The sequence below is a fragment of the Nelumbo lutea genome, chromosome 1, assembly GCF_056320005.1.
Source record: "Nelumbo lutea isolate HS-2025 chromosome 1, American lotus-T2T, whole genome shotgun sequence".
Taxonomy (NCBI): domain Eukaryota; kingdom Viridiplantae; phylum Streptophyta; class Magnoliopsida; order Proteales; family Nelumbonaceae; genus Nelumbo; species Nelumbo lutea.
The window spans coordinates 16,982,773-17,003,307 of record NC_142684.1 but is presented as its reverse complement, the minus strand read 5'-3'; the positions used below and the strand labels follow the sequence as shown (position 1 = coordinate 17,003,307).

Genomic DNA, 20,535 nt, shown 5'->3' with positions numbered 1-20,535 from the left:
GTCAAGCTACCCTCACAACACTTTGGAAAGCTATACATGGCATTCTTCCTCGCTTCCTCAGTTTTATCAGGTATGATGCTTGCTCTAGTGATGCTATCATGTTCTGGGAGGATGTTTGGGTGGGTACTCAACCCCTCAAAGATCGATTCCCATCGCTTTATTCCCTATCCCTTCACAAAAATGAGTCGATTGCAAATTTTCTTCCGAACCCGTTAAGTCCCCTGTCTTTAAACTAGGATTTCGGTTTTCATAGGGGTTTAAGGGATGGTGAGTCGATTTGTATCACTGAGCTTCTTCATTTACTAAAGTCTGTTTGTTTGGACCCCACTTCTTATGATCAAAGAGTTTGGACTCCCCTTCCTAAAGGTGTTTTCACTTGCTCTTCTTTTCAAAAATCCCTCTGTTCCAACCCCATCTCCCAAGCGTTCCCCTTCAAAGAGATTAGGGCCCGACCTATCCATGCAAAAATTGGTGTTTCTTGTGCAAGGCCCAGAATGAGGATTGTTTCCATTTGCTGATTTCCTGCTCCCTTGCTACAGACTTGTGGAGTTCGAGCCTTAGTTTATTTGGAGGGAGGTGGTCTCCACCAATTGATTTGAGTAGGTTATTTAACCCTTTTTTTTTGTTTGGCACACTAGAAGAGGCAAGTTCATGTGGAAATGTGTTAGGACAGCAACCTTATGGACACTGTGGAAGGAAAGGAATGCAAGAGTTTTCTTAGAAAAGGAAAGAAGATTAGAAGAAGTGAATGACTGCAATCTAAGAGGGGCAATACATTGGCTGAAAACCTTGGATATATTCGATGATTTCTCTTTTGATGATTTGTGGAGGAATTGGTTAGTAATAGCAAATACTGCTACAAAGAAGAACAAACGCCTATCAGAATGGGATCCGCCGTCAGAAGGTATCATCAAGTTAAATTTTGATGGAAGCAGCCAAGATAACCCTGGGCCATCAAGTATTGGGGGTGTCCTGAGGAACTAGGACAGCAACATTATCTCCTTATTCTCAGGACCGGTGGGAGTGGAGGACTCTATGAGGGAAAAAATACTAGATGCAGTACAAGGAATTCAGATTGCTAACCAGCTTGGGGTGGAGCATCTCCTAGTTGAAGGAGACTCTCAGGTGGTAACAAGGTGGCTGCTTAACCCGGATGCTACCATTTGGGGCTACAAAGAACTCATCAAAAAAGTAAAGTGGTTAACTAGGAACATGAGGTTTGAGGTAAAATGGGTAAGTAGGTCAGCTATTACTATGGCTGATTCTCTGGCTAAACAGAGGTTTCCAGGGAGGTCCTTTTTTGTGCTACTTTGTAAGTTGTTATAATATAGTGGAAGCTGTACTTAACTAACCAGGAGAGGTTGCATCTCGTGCCTCTCCTTGGGACATTGTACTATTCTCCTCTGCTGATCAATAAATCTCATTCATTTATCAAAAAAAAAAACTCACTTTTCCGACATTTGTGCATGGACTCTATATGGACAGTTGCACAATTATGATACCCCTATATACCGATTAAAACGCTACTTTTATTGGCCCATCAAGCCAGGAAACTAGACAAGTAGGCCTTTTCTTGGGCCTGCAGTTTCACGTTTCCAGATGCATTGGCAGATAGTGCCACCATAGAAAGACATTCAGCATACCTCTTGATAAAGGGATCTTCAATTACCATAAGAGAGAGAGAGAGGGAAATAGAGGCATTTAGAACAAGATTAGGAGAATACAATCTCAAGCCTTGTCAAAGTAACCTGATAAAGAAACACATTCTGACAATCATAATATAAAACTTACTACACCAGCAATCTTTTTAATCACTGCCGCTGGATTTGAATTCAATCCTTTCACTAATGCCACAATCAGTTGCTTTAGCATGGAAACCTTCTTATCCTTCTCTGCATCTACAAGAATAATATCAGCTCTAAGACCCTCCACACCCAAGGCATGAAGTTCATCTGGAGTAGGAATACTATCAAAATGCTCCTTGAGTTTTTTCTCCTGCAAATCATGAAATTTTATCAAATAACAGCAACTCCTCTATGCTCAATAAAGATTAGGGAAAAAAGAATAAATTAAATAACCATGGATTCAAAGTTTAACATTAATGAAAGGAAACAAGTAACAAGTAGCAAGATAGAGAAATGATATACCAGCATTACAAATAAAAATATAAACTACCCAAGAATCAAAAGGAACAGATAACAATACTATTAATGATAAGAAAAATACACTTTCTTCTAATTTATTTTACCTTCCTAACCTGCCAACAGCAACTAAGGTTATGATAGTAAGCCAAGTTCCTACACAGCTATTACTAAGGTTCAAACTTAAAAGTATAGGTATTGCAAATAGTATCGGAAAGGCAATTTTGATAGATACCACAATATTCCCTTAAAAGACATGGATACAGTGGAAAAAACTTGAGATATGTATCGATAACTAGGAAACCCTATATAAAGGTGGATTAAAACTTATACTTTTCCTGATCATAAAGGTGGATTAAAAATTAAAATCTAAAATGTTTGCTACTTTAACAAGTTGCCATGGTTTTTTATAACAAGATTAAGTTTTCATTAAAATAAAAAGAACACAACAAATAAAACAAAGCAAACACCTGTCAGACAACGAAAATAAAAAACATACCACCCTACATTAAACTATGAACCTCAAATAGAACCCAAGTAACTCCCAACTGATTTCACCACCATCCCATCAACAGCTTTAAAAAAAATCAAAAAAAAAAAAAAAATACTATATATTCCTCATCAACACCTCTGGATCATTTACTTAAAACTCATCTTCCCCAACCTCATTGCAAGGTGCGAACTGGTTGGTTGGTAAGGTCTCCTGCTGGTTGTAGCAGAGAAGTCAACCCCTAGTAGAGGAAGTTGAACCAACAAACAGCATACATTATAGCACTGTTCAGTACAAACTCTCCCTTACAGCCCCTGGTTTTGCTGAGGTATCAGCTAATCCATTAGCTGATCTTCTTACCCACTTAAAGCAAGCACCCACCTCCCTCGTTATACTATTTCCCTTATCAACTGTCCATGTTGCCATATTCCCAGACGACATGATTGCATCCACCCAATTACCAATTTAGAATCCATCTCTATCTCAACCGGGTGCAGCCCCAACTGTTTGGCCAATGTTAGTGCTTGATGCAGGGCCATGGTCTCCGCTCTCAAAGAATCTCCAACTTCTATTGGTTCAGAATATATAGAGCCATTATTTTGCCTTCACCATCTCTAAAAACACCTCCTATTCCAGATGGGCCTGGATTACCTATAGAGCTTCCATCAAAGTTCAGATTTACCCCTTGTTGTGTCAGTGGGGACCAATATTCCTGTACCACAGGTTTAAATAAAGTTGTAGTTGCCACAGCACCCCAATTCCTATAAATGTCTTCAGATGAGAAGTCCATAAACAAATCACATGATTTCAAGCAATGGATGGCCTTAATGGTTACTCCTCCCACTACATTTTCCTTGGATCTAAACACACCTTTGATGATCCTATTGTTTCTTTCCTCCCATACTGACCATAACACAGCTGCTCCTCCGCATAACCCTTCCACACACCTTTCGTTGCCTGCAAAAAGTTGGATAAAAGAGACTCACCACATTCAGGGGCGGAGTCCACCTGCACCGAAAAAGAGAAGAGAAGCAAGAGCAAATAAAGAACACAAAGGGACATGGGATTAATAAGTGTGTGATTGTCTCACCAAAACCCAAAAAGAGACCACAAACATGAGGGAAGAGGCATATATTTGGCCTCTTTTTTTTTTGCAATAAATCCAACGTATTAATTTTTTTTGGAGTACCACTTCCCAGAAAAAAGTCCAAATTTTTTGAGGTACAGGGCTACACCACACCTCCTTTGTTGGGAAGTTCACTACAAAGTTAAAGGTCTGAAGTAGAAATTGTAGAAAGATGAGCAAATAAAAAACCAGAAGGGGAAGGTTTCCAAATTCTACAATCCCTACAAGACTGATCTTGGAAGACTGCCCATAACAAAGTAATCATTTCGTCAACCATCCCCATTTCTGAATCCCTATACCTCTCCTCAAGCCCAAATCTCAAGAATTATCAACAAAGACTGAAAAGATCACTTTTCTTTTGTTTTCTGACAGGGAGTATATAGAAGAGAACCTAGCTCTAAGGGAGCTTTCACCAACCCAAACATCTTCCCAAAACAAGACTTTGTTTCCTACGCAAACATCATATTTGAAATAAGGAAGCATGAAAGGTAAAACACCGTGAATAGCTTTCCAAGAGAACACCGAGAAGGCTTAGGGTCGAGACCTGCATCCCAACCATTGTCTGCCAATCCATGAATGCTAACAAACACTCTAGACCATAGTCTATCCCATTCCACCAGCAGTATCCAAATCCATTTCCCCAACAAGGCAGTATTCCTTAATGACTTAACATTATATTTCCCATTCCTAGGCCTCCATCATCCCTACTCCTAGAAACCATTTCGCACTCCACTAGATGATCCTTCTTAGTGTCCACCAATTCCCATACGAAATCCCTCATGCTCTTCTCTAGCTGGTTTGTCACTTTCATTGGTACTCTAAAGGTAGATAGGAAATAGATTGGCAAGTTGGCCAAGGTTGACTTGATTAAAGTTCTCCTACCCCCTAAGGAGAAGAATTCCTCTTCCAATTTGCTAGCCTCTTAGCAAATCTTTCGATCACTGGGTACCAAAAGCTATCAACCATTGGGTTTCCTCCTAGTAGTAATCGCAAATACTATAGTGGCCAATCCCCAACTTCACAACCCCATATTCTAGCTAGGGAATCCACCCCCTCTCCCCCTAAATTAACTCCAACCACACAACTTTTGCCCAGTTTACTTTAAAATTGGACTTCTCAAACTGAAGCACCAGTCTCTTTAAGTTCAGAATCTCCCCTTCCTCGCCTTCACAAAACAAGATGACATCATCTGCAAATTGTTAGTGTGTGACCACCACCTCCTCCCTAGCAATTCTCCAACCTCTTATCAAATTAATGGCAACTGCCCTAAAAATCAGTTCATTTGGTACATCAGCTACCAGAGTGAAGAGGAAGGGGACAACAAATCTTCTTGTCTAAGACCCCTTTTGGCACTTCGCAAGAAAAAAAAATCACTACCTACTCCATTTACTAGTATTGAAAAATGACACAAGGAAATACATCCCTTCACCCATCTACACTGTCTATCCCAAAACCATTGTGCTTAAGAACTTCTAACAGAAAATCCCAATCCACCGTATCATAAGCCTTCTCAAGATCCAATTTTTTTTGATGAATTTCTCAAGATCCAATTTGCAAACCAGCCCCTTTTCCTTCTTCCTCCTCACTTATACATGTTCATTTGCAATAAGTATTTGATCTAAAATTTGCCTCCTACCACGAAGGCCACTTGATTTAGTGAGATTAGCTAAGGCAGGATCTTTTTTATTCTTAGGGCTAGCACCTTAAAAATGACCTTATGCATGCTTCCCACTAGGATTATAGGTCTGAAATCCTTGGTTGGAGACCATCCTTCTTCTTCGAGATCAGGGCAATAAAAGTCGCATTTGTTCCCGAATTAAATTTGCCTCTCTCAAAGGCTTCTTCAAAAACCTCCAACAAATCTCCTATAATCATCTCCCAGCATTCTTGAAAGAAAGCTATCATAAAACTATCATGTCCAAGGCCTTTAGACTGATCCATCTTAGGGATCAAGGCAATAAAAGCCGCATTTATTCCCAAATTAAATTTACCTCTCTCAAAGAATTCTTCAAAAACCTCCAATAAATCCCCTCCAATTATCTCCCAACATTCTTGATAGAAAGCCACCATAAAAACCATCAAGTCACGGGCTTTAGACCGATCCATAGAGAAGATTGCATTTCTCACTTCCTGAACCTCAAATCTCTTTTCCAAAGTTTCCAACAAAACCCTATTTTCCACTCTCCACTCCAAATCCTCTAAACTCTCTATCGGTCTCCCCTAGATTGTCATAAACTACGCTGAAATGGTCAACAAAGGCTTGTGCTATTTCCACTTCCCTTGTCAAAAAATGACCATCCCACTCCAACTTCAACACAAAATTCTTCCTTTTACCATTTGCCATCAAATGAAAGAAACTCGTATTGTTATCCCCTTCCCTTAGCCATTTACATCAAGATTTTTGCCTCCAACCCAACTCCTCCTTCCACAAAAGTTTTCTTCCAATTCATGTTTTAATCTCCATATTTCCACCTTATCTTCTACCCTCGATCTTCTTTGGGCTTCTAGTCCATCTAGCTCATGCACTCTCCAACTAATTTCTGCTTTCCTTTCCTCAGCCCTACCAAACACCTCTTTATTCCAAATCTTAATTCTAGCTTTCAACAGTTGCAGTTTCTTGTAAAATCTATACCCCTTCCAATTGAACTCCACTTGGTCCTCTTCCCACCATTCTTTCACCTTAGCTAAGAACTCATGATGAAGGAACCACATGTTTTCAAATCTAAAAGGGCAAGGGCCTCCTCCCACTCTTTCTTGTGATAACTTGATTGGGCGTGGTATGATATAGGTCTCGACAATGCTGTGACACCTAAATTCCCCCCCCCCCATTCCGCTTCTCAATCCGCTATGAAGAGGAATCTATCTAGGTTGCAACAGTTAGAGATCTCTTGGAAGTTTGACCAAGTAAAATTTGCTTGCTCAAGAGGAAGGTCCCGTAATTTAAAGTGTTCTACAAAGAGATTAAATTTCCTTGTACTAGACATAATCCTATGACTTGGGTTATTAGTTTCACTCAAGAATCTTATTACATTGAAGTCCCCACCCAGACACCATGGGCCATCCCACAATCCCCTAATGGTTGTTAGTTCTTCCCAAAACCCCTCCCTTTCACTATATGAGGTAGGACCTTAAACAACAGTTAACAAATAACACTCATGCCCACCCATCTTCTTGACTCTTCAATTTAATGGACATTGAGTAGTTCTTAATTAATTCTTGATCACACTCCTAGTCTTCATTCTTTTTTTTTATCAGCAAAAAGATTTTATTAAAATAGAGAAATATTGAAATACAATAGTTATAGGTTGCAGAAAGCATTAACCCAATCTGCAAACACTACAAACCATTTACAGTTCTGCCCAGTACAAGGTAGATCTATTTGCCCCTTGTTTTGCTAGGGTGTCCACCAACCCATTTGCAGTCCTTTTGACCCAACCAAACTGAATGTTGAACCTCCTTGCAATTATGTCAATTTCTCTGTATATAAATTTGAGCTTCCAAGGTGCTGATGTAATGTTTTTAGCCCAAGAAATGACCAGCAGTGAGTCTCCTTCCATTTCTAAATCTGTTGTACCAATCTGCTCAGCCCAAGAAATGCACAACCTATCTTCTTCACAAGGGAATCTCCACAGACATTTCCCTAGGAGGGCCTTGTTTTTCTGTAAAATATTCCCAATACCTAGGCCACCTTACTCCTTAGGTTTACAGACTTGCTCCCACTTCACTAAATGATCCCTCTTTTCATCACCAGGTTCCCACAAGAAATCCCTCATTATCTTCTCCAACTTCCTCGCTATTTTCACTGGGTCTTAAAAGTGGAGAGGAAATAGGTGGGCAGGTTTGCTAGGGTGGATTTTATCAAGGTGATTCTTCCCCCCAAGGAAATATAATTTCTCTTCCACATTGCCAACTTCTTTGTGAATCTCTCTAAAATTGGCGTTTTTGGGTTTCCCCCCAAAGGCATACCTAGGTATTCTAAAGGCCAGCTTTTCACTTCACAGCCTAACAAATTTGCCATGGCTTGGATGTCCCCCTCCCCTGTGTTTATTCCAACTACCAGCTTTTTCCCCAATTTACTTTTAGTTTGGAGGACTGTTGAACTTGCCCCCCAAAATTTTCAAATTCATCACAACTCTCACAGAAAATGATTATATCATCTGCAAATTGCAAGTGAGACACCACCACTTCTGAACTACCAATCCTCTAGCCTTTAAACTGATTTTCTTGGTTAGCCTTAATGATTTGTCTATTCAAAACCTCAGCCACAATAGTAAATAAGAATGGTGATAAGGGATCACCCTGTCTCAGTCCTCTTTTAGCCGGGAAGAAATCCTTTGTGACCCCATTTACCAGAATAGAGAAGTGTGCCGAGCTAATACATTCTTTGATCCATAGTCTCCATCTTTCACCTAAACCCATCTTTTCCATGAGATGCAACAAGAAGGACCAATCCACCATATCATAAGATTTTTCTAGATCCAATTTACAAACCAAACCTTTGCCACCTTGTTTTTTTTTAGCTTCCACACATTCATTTGCCACTAAGATTTGATCCACTATTTGTCTCCCTTCTACAAAAGCTCCTTGGTTTTGTGAAATAACAAATGGCAAGACTGTCTTCAACAGACCAGCTAGAACTTTAGCAATGACCTTGTACATGCTACCCACAAGACTTATCGGTTTGTACTCCTTAGGGGTTTTGGCTTCTCTTTTGGCACTAGAGCAATAAGGGTTGCATTTGCTCCTGGAGAGAGTTTCCCTTTTTTATAGAACTCAACAAAGACATCCATTAAATCATCCTTCAGGATTTTCCAACAATCTTGATAGAAAACCATTGAAAAACCATCCGGGCCCGAAGCTTTTGATCTACCCATCGAGAAAATTGCTTCATGGACTCCCTCTACACTGAAGGCTCTTTCTAAGAGGGCAGCTTCAGTTTTTGGCACTCTATCCCACTGTAATTCTCCCAAATCCAAATTGCTTTCAAAAGAGGATCCCAGGATTGACTTGAAATGATCCACAAAGCACCTTTCAATTTCCTCCTTTGAGTTTATTACTCTTCCCTCCACCTCAATACTGGAGATTTGGTTTTTCCTTCTCCCATTTGCTAGGGAGTGGAAAAATCTAGTGTTTCCATCCCCCTCCAAGCCATTTACACCTTGATTTTTGTCTCCAAGAAATTTCTTCTTTCCTTAGGATCTCCCCTAGTTGCACTTTTAAGTTCCATCTTTCGGCTCTATCCTCCGACCCACATTCTTTATTGGCTTCCTTTTGATCCAACTCCTCTATTTTCCTAGCTAAATCCTCCTTTAAGACCTCAAGATTTCCAAATTCCTCTTTGTTCCACTCCTTGATCTTTTCCTTCAATCTTTTCAACTTCTTGGAGAATCACACCACCTTCTCTCTAGCCCTTATTCCACCTTCTAACCACCAATCTTTTACCTTTTGCAAAAAGTTTGGAACTTCCAGCCACATATTCTCAAATCTAAAAGGTGTGGGGCCTCCAATAAGGTTTTCTTGGTAGAGGCTTAGAGGGCAATGGTCCAAGGTTACTCTAGGGAGGGCTTTTGGTGTTAAGTTTCCCCACAACTCCTCCCAATCAAATGAGAAAAGAAACCTATCCAGTTTTGAGCAAACTTGACTTTCCTGAGGATTTGACCAGGTGAAGGAGGCTTGCAACAAGGTAGGTTCTCTCATATCTAGGGATTCAATCAAGGAGTTGAAATGTCTCATACTTGTTATGGTCTGATTGGGATTGTTTGTCTCACTTGTGTACCTTATCACATTGAAATCCCCTCCCAAACACCATGGACCATCCCATAGCCCCTAATTGCGGCTAACTCTCCCCAAAATGTATCCCTCTCTCTATATGAGTCCGGGCCATACATATTAGTCAGCACCCACATCCTTCCATAAATCATCTTCTTGGCTTTTATTGATACCAAGTATTGTCCTATCAACTCCTCCTGACAATCAACTTCCTTATTCTTCCAAATTGTAAGGATACCACCCGAAGCACCCCAAGATGGGGCAAAGGACCAACATAGACCCCTGCTACTCCAGATACTTCTTATCCATCTTCCATCCAAATCCAAAAGTTTTGTTTCCTGGAGCATAACCACTACCCGGTCTCTCCTTTTATAACACATTCTTGATGATTTTCCTTTTCTTTGCACTCCCTAATCCTCTTACATTCCAACAAAGAATCTTCATCCCACTTTTTGTCTAACCCATTCCCTATTACCCAATCCTAGTCTTCTTTTTTTTCCCTCTTCCTGTTTACAGATTTCTCATAGGATACTCCACAGACTAGTTTTTCCACCTCGTTCATTCTTCTTTTTCTTTTTTTCTCATCTCCTATCTCCTTTCTAAGATAGGCCTTCCCTTTGGTGAACTTTCCTCTAGCTTATTTTTGTTCCTACCCTTTTAATTTGGGTGGCTCTCTGCATTCATCATTTTTCTCACCTAATCCACTAAGTTCCTTCCCCTTTTCTTCTATACTCAGTCCTAGTCTTCATTCGTCCACAATGTAATAATTCCCCTTGAAGCTCCCCAAGATTGTGAAAAGGCCCACCTTAGATATATTATTGACCAAATGCTCGTCACCCATTTCTTGTCCACTTCAGACAAATTTATTTCTTGGATTAGGACTACATTCGGCTTTTCTCTCCTCAAGGACCTCAACAAATCTCTGATCACTCGTCTTTTCTTTGAATTCCACAAACCTCTTACATTCCATCTTATTATCTTCATGGACAACAATTTAGGTCCCACCTTCTTTACTCCTTTTTCCTAACCTTCCTACTGTCACTACCTTTATCATAAGCCACCTCACATTTTAGTTTCTCCATTTTTTTCTTCCTCTTCTTGCATAGCTCTCCTACCTTCTTACTAGACTCTTCCAACTTGTCCTTCCCTTCTTTCCTACCTCGCTCGCTCTTCTTCTTTTCCTATGTCTTTTTGTTTTTCCACTACACACACTTTTCTCCCCTGTTCTAGGATTTGGATTATCCCCCTCCTCATCCCTTACCTTCTGCTTGCTCAATTCCTCTTCCACTCGAATTCTAAATAATTCCAGAATAAGCTCCCAAATTGTCCCCCAATTATCTCTCTTCTACTTCAGAATTTATCTCACCCACTATCTCTGTCATTTGCACCGACTCATTTGAATTGGCAGACTTCACAGCTGGGCTGGATTCACCTATAGGAAAAACACACAAAGGACTAAAGGAACTAGGGGCGGAGATCCAAACTCTATATGCCCATCCTTCTAAGAAGACTGCTAATGATCATGGGATGAGTTCCAGTTTTGCTCCAATTACTCTAATGCTTGTCGCTCCTAGATATAAGCCATCAAAGCATAACATTTCTCCTCCACACAATTTTGTGATTCTCCTGAACACTTCAACTGACCAAAGGAAGGGTAGAACTAAAACCATCAACTCAATGCATGTTGTGTGTTCCACTAATCTTTCGTTACAAATTGGTGACCACTTCTCTATCACCACCAAACCCTGTTTTGTAACTACCGAGATAGTTGCAAAAATCCTGTGCAATCCCTTTTCCTGACACCACAGCCTTCTTCTCATTGAAAGGGTAGATCTGCACCGACTTTGAAGTCTTCAACAGTAATTGAATCACTTCCCTTAAGCTCTTACTATCTATAACTTATTTATTTACCGAGAGTACTAGTTTATTCTCCCAGTCTTCTTTTGGTTTGTACCCACAGACTCATTGAGCCTAATCCAGCATCAAGTTGTACATCTACTTCAGTAGGATCTTTCTCCTCTTCTAACACCACTTTCTCTACCCCTGCCTGCCTCTCTTGGGATTGCTTCTTGCTTTCTTGAGCATCTTTTGAGCCACTCTGCTTTTCAGATACTGCCACCAAAAACTCCTATAGCGCTTGTGCTATTCTATCCAACCCCAAGGCCCTCCCACCTTCAGGAAGGCAAGTATATTGCTTCAGTCCTACATAGAATTCCTGTATTCCAACAAATCCCCCATTTCTATTCCCCCTTTCTTTCCGCACAATACTTTCAGCCCTCACCCTCGAGGTAGCATTATTTCCATTCGCTTTCTTTCATTGTCCTCTTAGCTCCATCAATAACTCATCAGAACCAGGGCACTGCCTTCCTTCAAGTATCAAAGAAGCTCTCCTCAGTTCAACAATCTTCAGAGATAGCCTTCTTCTAGTCCAAACTTCTTCCAAGATGAATGTTTTTGCCTCCACCTTCAGAACCTTCTTCCATCTTCTCACTGAATCGAACTCCCCATCTTCCCGAGATGCCTTCATTTAGATTAATCTCAACAGAACTTCAGACTATCTTCCTTCTTCTGTTTATATGGAAATGATGTCATTTAAATTTAAAAAATAAATTTGAGCTTAATGAAGTTAATTAATAATGGGAGTAGAGTCAACGGGCATTAATTACAGGATAGAATTAATGGGAGTTGATTGAATATAAAATTGTAAAGAAACCGATACTGTAGCAATAACTGAGTGTATCAGCTGAAACATCACTGAAACCATGGATGTATTGGGTGATGATATGGATACAGGTTAAATGGCACCAAAACTGGTTATTTCACAGCACCGCATGCAAACAACCCCAAAATCTGATTAAACCTAGGCTACTTCCAAATTTCAACATGTTCCACTTATTCAAGCTCATCTACCTTTTTTTATAAAACATAATGAAACATCAAAGTATCTCTGCCAGGTACAGCTGAAATGAAATGCATGGCAATATATGAAAACCAATCAAAAATCAAAAATAGCAGTTCATTGCATCAGTTCTTTGTTGATCAAAACCTTACAGTTTTAGATTAAAATCCAGATGATCCTTATAAAATTGAAATCAAGAAAATGCAACCTAACAAAGACCTAGGGATCTATCAGGGTCATACACTAAATTATTGGGCCAATCATACCACGAATAATAGCAAGTAATTCTAGAAAATTAATAGCTACATATGCCTTTTTATTGATAGCTGCCATTTTCCTTATTAATTTATGAAAAGAATGACTATATCACTGTACAATAAGTATCCCACTGTTTTAGGCTGGGGCTGTATTATGGGCCCGCGCGTAGGATCTCGTCACGGGTCAGAACACGGGGAGAACCTCTAGCTTCCCCTTGCGCCTTCCCTTGCGTGCAGACCCTATTGTAGAAAACCAAATGGGTGATTTGTCCAAGAGACCACCCGAACTCTCCTCACTCTTCTCTTGACTGCAAACTGAATACTTTATTCCCTAATCACAGCTCCTTAAATAGGAGATTACAAGAGGAGACTCCTTACTCCATTTGACTAAGCTAGGACAATCCAACTTTAAATCAAACTCCTACTTCTAACAGAGTTCTAACAGAACTCAGTTCCTATCTCTAATAGATAAGTAAGAACAGAACTCCTACTTCTAACAGACTTCTAACAGAACTCAGTTCCTATCTCTAATAGATAAGTAAGAACAGAACTAGATAAGTAAGAACAGAACTAGAATAAGTAAACTATTGGCAAGCTGGCAAGGAGAGCTGACGTGGCAAGATAAGCTGCTGTGTTGGCCCCCCTCACTGCTGCTACTAGCGGCGGTAATTCTTCCCACGAATGCATCCACAACAGACTGCTACCTAACCAATGGACCTTTCCTGCTAATTTACATTAACATTAATTCTCCCTAGAAATGATCCCTCAAAAGAATTATTTTCTCTTGACTCCTTGTTTAGCCAATACATCTGCCATGTAATTACATGATATTTGAACCCAGGTGAATCCAGCTCCCACCTCCCTAGCTAGATGTCTGCTTTTCTCTAAATATATGTCTATATTTCCATGGCCCTGACTGGTTCATGTTTCAATAGCTGAACTATGAACCATCAACCTAGTTAAACCAGAACTAGGACTTTGTTGGCATAAAATATAGACATTCTGAATATGATTAACTCTCTGTATGACAAAGCACCACTCTACCTACTAGGCTAACGATGTCTTGATGAAAACTAAACAGAAAACTAACCCCCTATCAAATCAAGCATAGTAACTAAATTTTTGTGTTAGTTTCTTAATAGATATAAAAAAACTGCCCACCTATTTGGGTTGTAATTACTAGTATTTTGAATCAAATCAATCAATCATTTTTCATCATGCAAGCTTCCCAAGTTCCCATAACCAATTCACAATACAGAATTTTCTTGTTCTATTTTGTTTCCCTTTTTATCAATATTTTCTATGTCATAATTATAGTTATGTTTATATTTATTTAATGAATAGAAATGGAAATCAATAAAACTAACCTAAATATGATTGAACTATGGTTTAATAAAATTAAGCAAAATATAGGCCCAACCATTAATCTGTTTTTTAAAGCATTGCTTAAATTTTTTTAGGTTTATTTATTTCTTTACTTTCTGGTGAGGAAGGGGGTAGAAAATGAGAAAACAAGGATCAAGTTTAAGAAATGACATTAGTTTGAACAACTTGTAGAAAGACAAACAACAATCACTATAATATACCAGAGCTATATGCTTCAAGCTAAAGCTGACAAGGCACATACATAAGACAACTAAAAATTTCATAAGCACATATAAAATAAATAGAATATCAAAGCACTGTCAAGAGAACAAACCATATTTTTGTAAAGCAAGAATTAGAAAAATTATAATTGCATCACTTACATTTTTATCAGAAAATTTGGTTTCTGGAATAGATGATAGAGAAAAAAGAAAAACCAACATTTTGATGGGTGAAATGCAAATTCTAACCACAAAATGTAAGCTACTACTCACCGGAACGACAGAGTAAAACCCATTAGGAATAATTCCAGAAATCATTCCAGTCATCCAGAGAATTTGTGAAGCTGCCTGGGATGTCAACTCATCTCCCCCATGGTTGCTATTTGGTTCTTTTGTGTTCAGGTTCTCTTCTTGAGTGGACAGAGAAACTGATTGAAATTTTTCTATAAAACCTGAGGGCCAACAAGTAGCATTAGAAGGCCCAGATTCTTCCAGCCCTGCATATTCTCGTGTCTCCTCCATCTCCTTGAAGATTTGCAATGTAAAACCATCTCGCCCCACCTCTCACCCCATTAAGAAGATTCTATGTCTACAAGGAATACTTAGATGACAGAAAACAGGATGACAAACTTCTTGTATATGACTTGCTTGATCCAAAGCTCATATGAACTGCAAAATAGAGCACAATGATTTTAGTTGAAACTTTTATGAAACATTTGGGTACAAATTTTATGCTGAAAATATGTGAACATATTTATATTCCTTAGGTTGGGTTTCTGGAACTCAACCATTAAAAGAAACGGATATCAAAGGTGTCCAGTGGTGGGACAAAAACACTATCGTCACAAGAACAAAAGTACCTCAGAATCAAGGGTTGCTTCTGAACCAGAGATTTTGGGTGGTAAGGATTGAATTCCCTAATTCCCTTTTTTCCTTTTCTTTCATTCTGTAACTGCATAGATACCACATTTTCAGGCATTAACTTTTTTCTATTTTTGTACATTTAGATTAAAACCCGACAAACCTACCATTGAGATCCTAAAGGTGTAAAGCGACAATAATAATACAACTAAAAGTGTGTAAGACATTAGGATCATGACAAGATATCTAATGAAGCCCCACCTGAAAGACTGATCAATTTTTTTTCCCACGATATGCACCAGTGTGAAAAACATAATTCCAGCCTGTGGAGATGCACGAATGAAATTATTAGGACCCTATCAAAAACAGGGCAACCATCTTTAGTGTAACAGAAAAGCATGCAATCTTGCCTAAAATGGAACTTCCTTACCACAAAAGCAAGGGTGAGGATATTGAATAACTACCAGAAAAAATTTGGCATATACACATGCAGAAATTTCAGTTACAAGTAAATTTCATTGTTTGGCCAACACATAGAACAGAGAGAAGGTTCCAAAAATCTCTCATAAAACCAAAGTAGAAAATTAACAAAATAAAGCAGTACTGCAGTAGAGAGGAGAAACCATATTACAAGATATTTTACTCCCAAATTACAAGTCTATATTTCCATGGGCCCATGCTGTTGTGATTGAACCATTTTATAATTACATGGAAGTCAATTCACCATGAGATTTCCATAATGGAGAAAATTAGTCAATCTCATTCCATGTAGAATAGCCATCAATTATACTCATGTATCCACCAAAGCCAATGGGTCCAGCAATTCTTCCCTTTTTTATTGTTAACAAGCTTATTAAGGGAAAAGAGCGGACAACCAAGATATGAAGAAATAACACAATATGTATGGCATCTCATCCTCAATTCGTAAAAGTAATTGGATGCTACGCTGATAGTCTGCAAATGAACTACATGAAGACAATAGTAGAACAGCATTAAATTTTTTTAATTGGATCAGCAGAGCAACATCAAATGTTGTGGGAGTCCTATGCAGTGAGATGTACAGCAATATGTACAAATAGTTGTACACAAATTAATAAAACTTCACAGTTAACAATCAAAAAAAAAAATATTACATCACGTAAGGGCAACAGTCTATTCTTGGTTGTCGGTGCAAAAACTCTTTTGGGGATCTGATGTCCCTCAGTACTCCTTTTTCTCTCATGGAAGTTTTGTTCTACAAAAGATGAATTTTTTTATCAGCAAAAGAGAATTTAGCTTTGATTAAATTGAAAAACAGATTGGGTATGATGAGTTGAGCCTATGATCATGTTAATTGGTCTTTTCTAGATTACATGTTAGCTAGAATGAACCTTGGTCAAAAATGGAAAAACTGGATGAAAGTTTCTAGATTACATGCTGACTAGTTGGGTATAACTGGGTTTTCCCGAAACATATTGGAGATTTCTTTAGACAATGGCAAGGAAGAGGATTAGGTAAATGGGGAAGAATATACTGGCACACAGTAGCTCAAGCAGTCTTGTGGGGAGTTTCGGAAGAAAGAAACAGCCGTTTGTTTGACAATAAAAGCTAGAACCTTTGAAGACCTAATTTCTCATATAATTTATTTGTGCAATTTGTGGGTGTTCAATTCGGAGAGTTTCAAAGGAATATCCATGAATACTCTTCAGCAGAAAGTGGTGGAATTGCTATTCTCCTCTCCCAGTCCTGCAAGAGAGAGAAGGAAGCGACCTTATACTTTGATTGAAGTGCAACTGGCAAACCAGGAACAGCAGGAATTGGTGATGTGTTTAAGAGAAGGGATGGCCACCCTATGTGAGCTTTTAGCAGACCAATTGGGGTTGCAGACTCCACAAAGGAAGAAATTTTAGCTGCTTTAACGAGACTCCGTATCACGAGGGATCTAGGCTTGACTGATCTAACAATCAAAGGAGGTTCCAGCAACACGATAAAGCAATTGGGGGAGAAAGGAGGACCTTGGAGACTGGCCCACTACTTAAATGAGGCTAGAGATCTGCTAAATTCCTTGTCTGTAAACATTTTCTGGATTCCTGGGGAATTAAATTCTGTAGCTGATAGTTTGGCTGAATCCAGTACACAGGGATTTTTTGTACAGTGACAGAAATCAAGGATCTAAATTTCGCAACGTATTGGCCCATACCGTATCGGGGGCTTTCCGATATGCCCCTACAGGGGGAGTTTTGGGTCAGACCCTGGTTCTGGGGCTAGAGGAAAAAAAAAAACTAAGAAAAAGGGGAAGTGAACCATGATACAGGCCGATACGCCGGTAGGGGCGTATCGGCCTGTATCGATATTTTGAACCTTGACAGAAATATACCCTTGTAACCTGTGTGTAACCTGATTGTACATCATCTCATATACTCTCTTTTCTTTCTTAATCCAGTTGACCTTTTTTTCTCAAAAAAAAATAAAAAAAGTTTGTGTCACCACTCCCAATTTTTCAATCCTTATTAATGGATCAGCCAAAGGTAGTTTCAGGAGTTTGAGAGGGCTGAGACAAAACCCTTTAAAGTCCACTAGTCCGTCCCTTCTCTTGCAGTTGCAATTTTCAGGTATGCCTACCCAATCCCCCTTCCTCCCTTCTTCCAGTTCTCTCCTTCTCTTGAAGCCATCTCTGGTCCTACTTTCCCCACTTTCACTTGTGCAAATACAGGTCTTGGTGAAAGTGTTGCCCCCCACTCAACTCAGAGAAGCCTCAGAAAACTTTGGTTCGGAGACTCATCCACAGTCAAAAGAAGACCCCCCAGGAAGTGACACAGATAGAAGGGCACAAGGGTTAGGAGTCTCAGTGGTGGATAATAATGGTAGAAAAATGGAAGACAAGAGAGTTTCTGTCAGAGGAAGGAAGTAACCATCACCCTCAGTCAATGAGGGAATTAAGGAAACTGAAAAGTGACTTGAAATGGAAAGAAGAGGTGCTAGAGAATACACTAAGAAAAAGAACTCAAGGGAAGACAACTCAAGATGCTCAATGAAGATTCTGTCTTGGAACGTTGGAGGTCTAGGAGAAAAGGAGACACTCAAAAAAAAAGCCTGGTCAAAGAGACGCTGTTGAGAGAAAGCCAAGAGATACAAGAGACCAAGAATGATAACGTAAACAGATAGTTTAATTCTTGGGAAGCCAAGTGGCCCTGGATTGCTTTGAATGGATCTTCTGGAGGTTTAATTATAATTTGGGATGAGAAATATGTTTCTGGTCTGGAAGTTGATAGAGGATCCAAGGACCTGGGCAAGGAGCAAGGCACATCAAGCGAACCAGGCGTGCGCCTAGGACCTGGGTGAGGCGCATAGCCCAAAATGCACAGCTCCTGTGCGCCTAGGCACGCCTGAGGCGCGCCTTTTAAATCACTGCCCTGGCCCTGACAGGTTCTCCTCAGACTTTTATAATGGATGTTGGCAAATAGTGAAAGGGGAATTGTTAGAGGTTTTTGAAGACTTTTTTAGATCAACCATCATCAACAAGGCACTAATTCCACTTTCATTAAGCCCATCCCCAAAAAGACTAGCTCTCTTGGAGCGAGGGATTTTCGCCCAGTTAGTCTTCTAGGTAGCTTGTATAAGATTTTTTTTAGATCAGTAGCTTGTATAAGATTATAGCAAAGGTGTCGGACAACCAGTTGAAAAAGGTAATCAATGAGGTGGTTGCTTCCATTCAGAGTGCTGAAAGGTTTTGGTAACACTTAGATTAGATGGATGAAAGGGTGCATTAGATCAGCTTGGTTCTCCATTCTCATCAACAGGGAACCCAAAGACTTTTTCAAGGCCTCAAGGGGCTTGCGGAAAAGCTGCCCCCCTCCCCCCCTCCCTTGCTTTTCACCCTAGTGGCTGACATCCTTGATGCCCTCATGAAGAAGTTTGTAACTCTGGACTTATTCAAAGGCATTCTGGTTGGTTGGGATAACATTCACAATACTCACCTCTAATATACAGATGACACAATTTTCTTTATTTTAGAGAAGAGCAGCATCATTAGTATCCACAACCAACAACAAGAGCTGATAGAGCTTCAAGTAACTCTGGGCTATAAGTCCGAAGTTTGACCAATCAATTATTTAAGACTCCCTCTAGGTGGAAATGCAAGTGCCCCATTGAGAAGTGTGATAGAAGACTGGAAGTTTGGAAAATAAACTATACCTCTAGAAGGGGTAGGATTACCCTAATCAAGGCAACTCTTTCTAACCTTCCAACTTATTACCTCTCAGTGTTTAAAGTTCCAACCAAAGTGAGTAATCACATAGAAAAGCTTCAGCGCAACTTAATCTGGGATGGAGGGGGAGGAAAAAGGAATCAGCTGGTAAATTGGAAGACAGTGCTAAGTCGAAGAAAGGAGGTCTGGATCTTGGTCACATATCATAGAAACAGGGCTCTACTAGGGGAGTGGATTTAGAGATTTAAGACTGATCAGAAGTCAAATTTAGACTTCAGTGGTTCAAAGCAAATATGGAAGATATTGTCTTGACAGGAGCAGCACTCAACCTTTACCGAACTACTCTCTTGCTAACCCTTGGAAAGGTATCCTTCTCACTGAAAACACCTTCAATACCTTCATTAGATATAGATTGGATACTAGTAATCAAATAAGATTTTGGACTGATCTCTAGTGGGACAATAAACCCCTATGAATCTCCTTCCCCTCTCTTTTCTCTCTGGTCAGAGATAAACATGCTCTTGTCTATTCAACCATCCTAAGGACCAACTACCACATTTCATACAACTTCAACTTCCATAGAGGCTTAATCAGATTCTGAAATCTTGGGCATTTCCCGTTTGCTCTTCGTAATTTCAGAAGTTTTCTTGTCCCCTTCATCTCAAGACAAGCTAGTTTGGTCCCTCACCCCTTCTGGTCAGTTTTCCTCCAGCTCCTATTTTCACAAGATTATAGCTGATCCCTCCTCACCCCCCAGCTTTCCCGTATAAAAGGATTTGATTCTCATCTGTCCCCCCAAGAGTTGCATTCTTCATTTGGGAGGCTGCTTGTGGCAAATTAAACATCTATGATGTCTTGCAAAAGAAGCTCTTGGGAAAAGGATTCATCTTTCCCCATGTTTGTGTCTTGTGCTTTGTGGATGGAGAATCGATTGGACACCTATTAACTGTTGTTTTGCTAGAAATCTGTGGCAAATTTTCCTGGATTCAAGTTATCTTTTATTCAAAAACAAAAAAGTGACCCATCATTACCCTTGATTTTCCTAATTGTAATGGAGGGCCAAAGAAAAATGGCAGCCAGAGCAACTGAGTTGGGACTGTAAGGCTTTGAGGCTAGTAACAATGGCACTTTGTCACAGTTTTCTGACAATATGCTTTCTTTTGTGACACCACCACGAACCAGGTTCTCAACACAAGGTACTTCTTATGCTGATTTGAAGT

The 20,535-nt window shown here is 39.6% G+C and overlaps 1 protein-coding gene across 6 annotated transcripts in view; it reads right to left on the bottom strand.

The window, feature by feature from the left end:
- Positions 1-20,535, bottom strand: part of LOC148873731 (putative serine/threonine-protein kinase SIS8) — a 98,326-nt gene that overhangs the window by 73,592 nt on the left and 4,199 nt on the right. For 2 of the 6 annotated variants that reach the window (XR_016104768.1, XM_088963514.1), the window contains exons 2-5: positions 15,391-15,452; positions 15,129-15,220; positions 14,542-14,937; positions 1,792-1,995 (exon numbers count right to left, since the gene is read on the bottom strand). Coding sequence is in view for 5 of the 6 variants with exons in the window: in XM_088963514.1 (XP_088819640.1) it covers positions 1,792-1,995; positions 14,542-14,790 (453 nt within the window). In the remaining variant the exon portion in view is untranslated. Of the gene's footprint in view, positions 1-1,791; positions 1,996-14,537; positions 14,938-15,128; positions 15,221-15,390; positions 15,486-20,535 lie in introns of those variants that run through there. The other 4 variants (XM_088963515.1, XM_088963516.1, XM_088963517.1 and 1 more) reach the window with 4 other exon arrangements.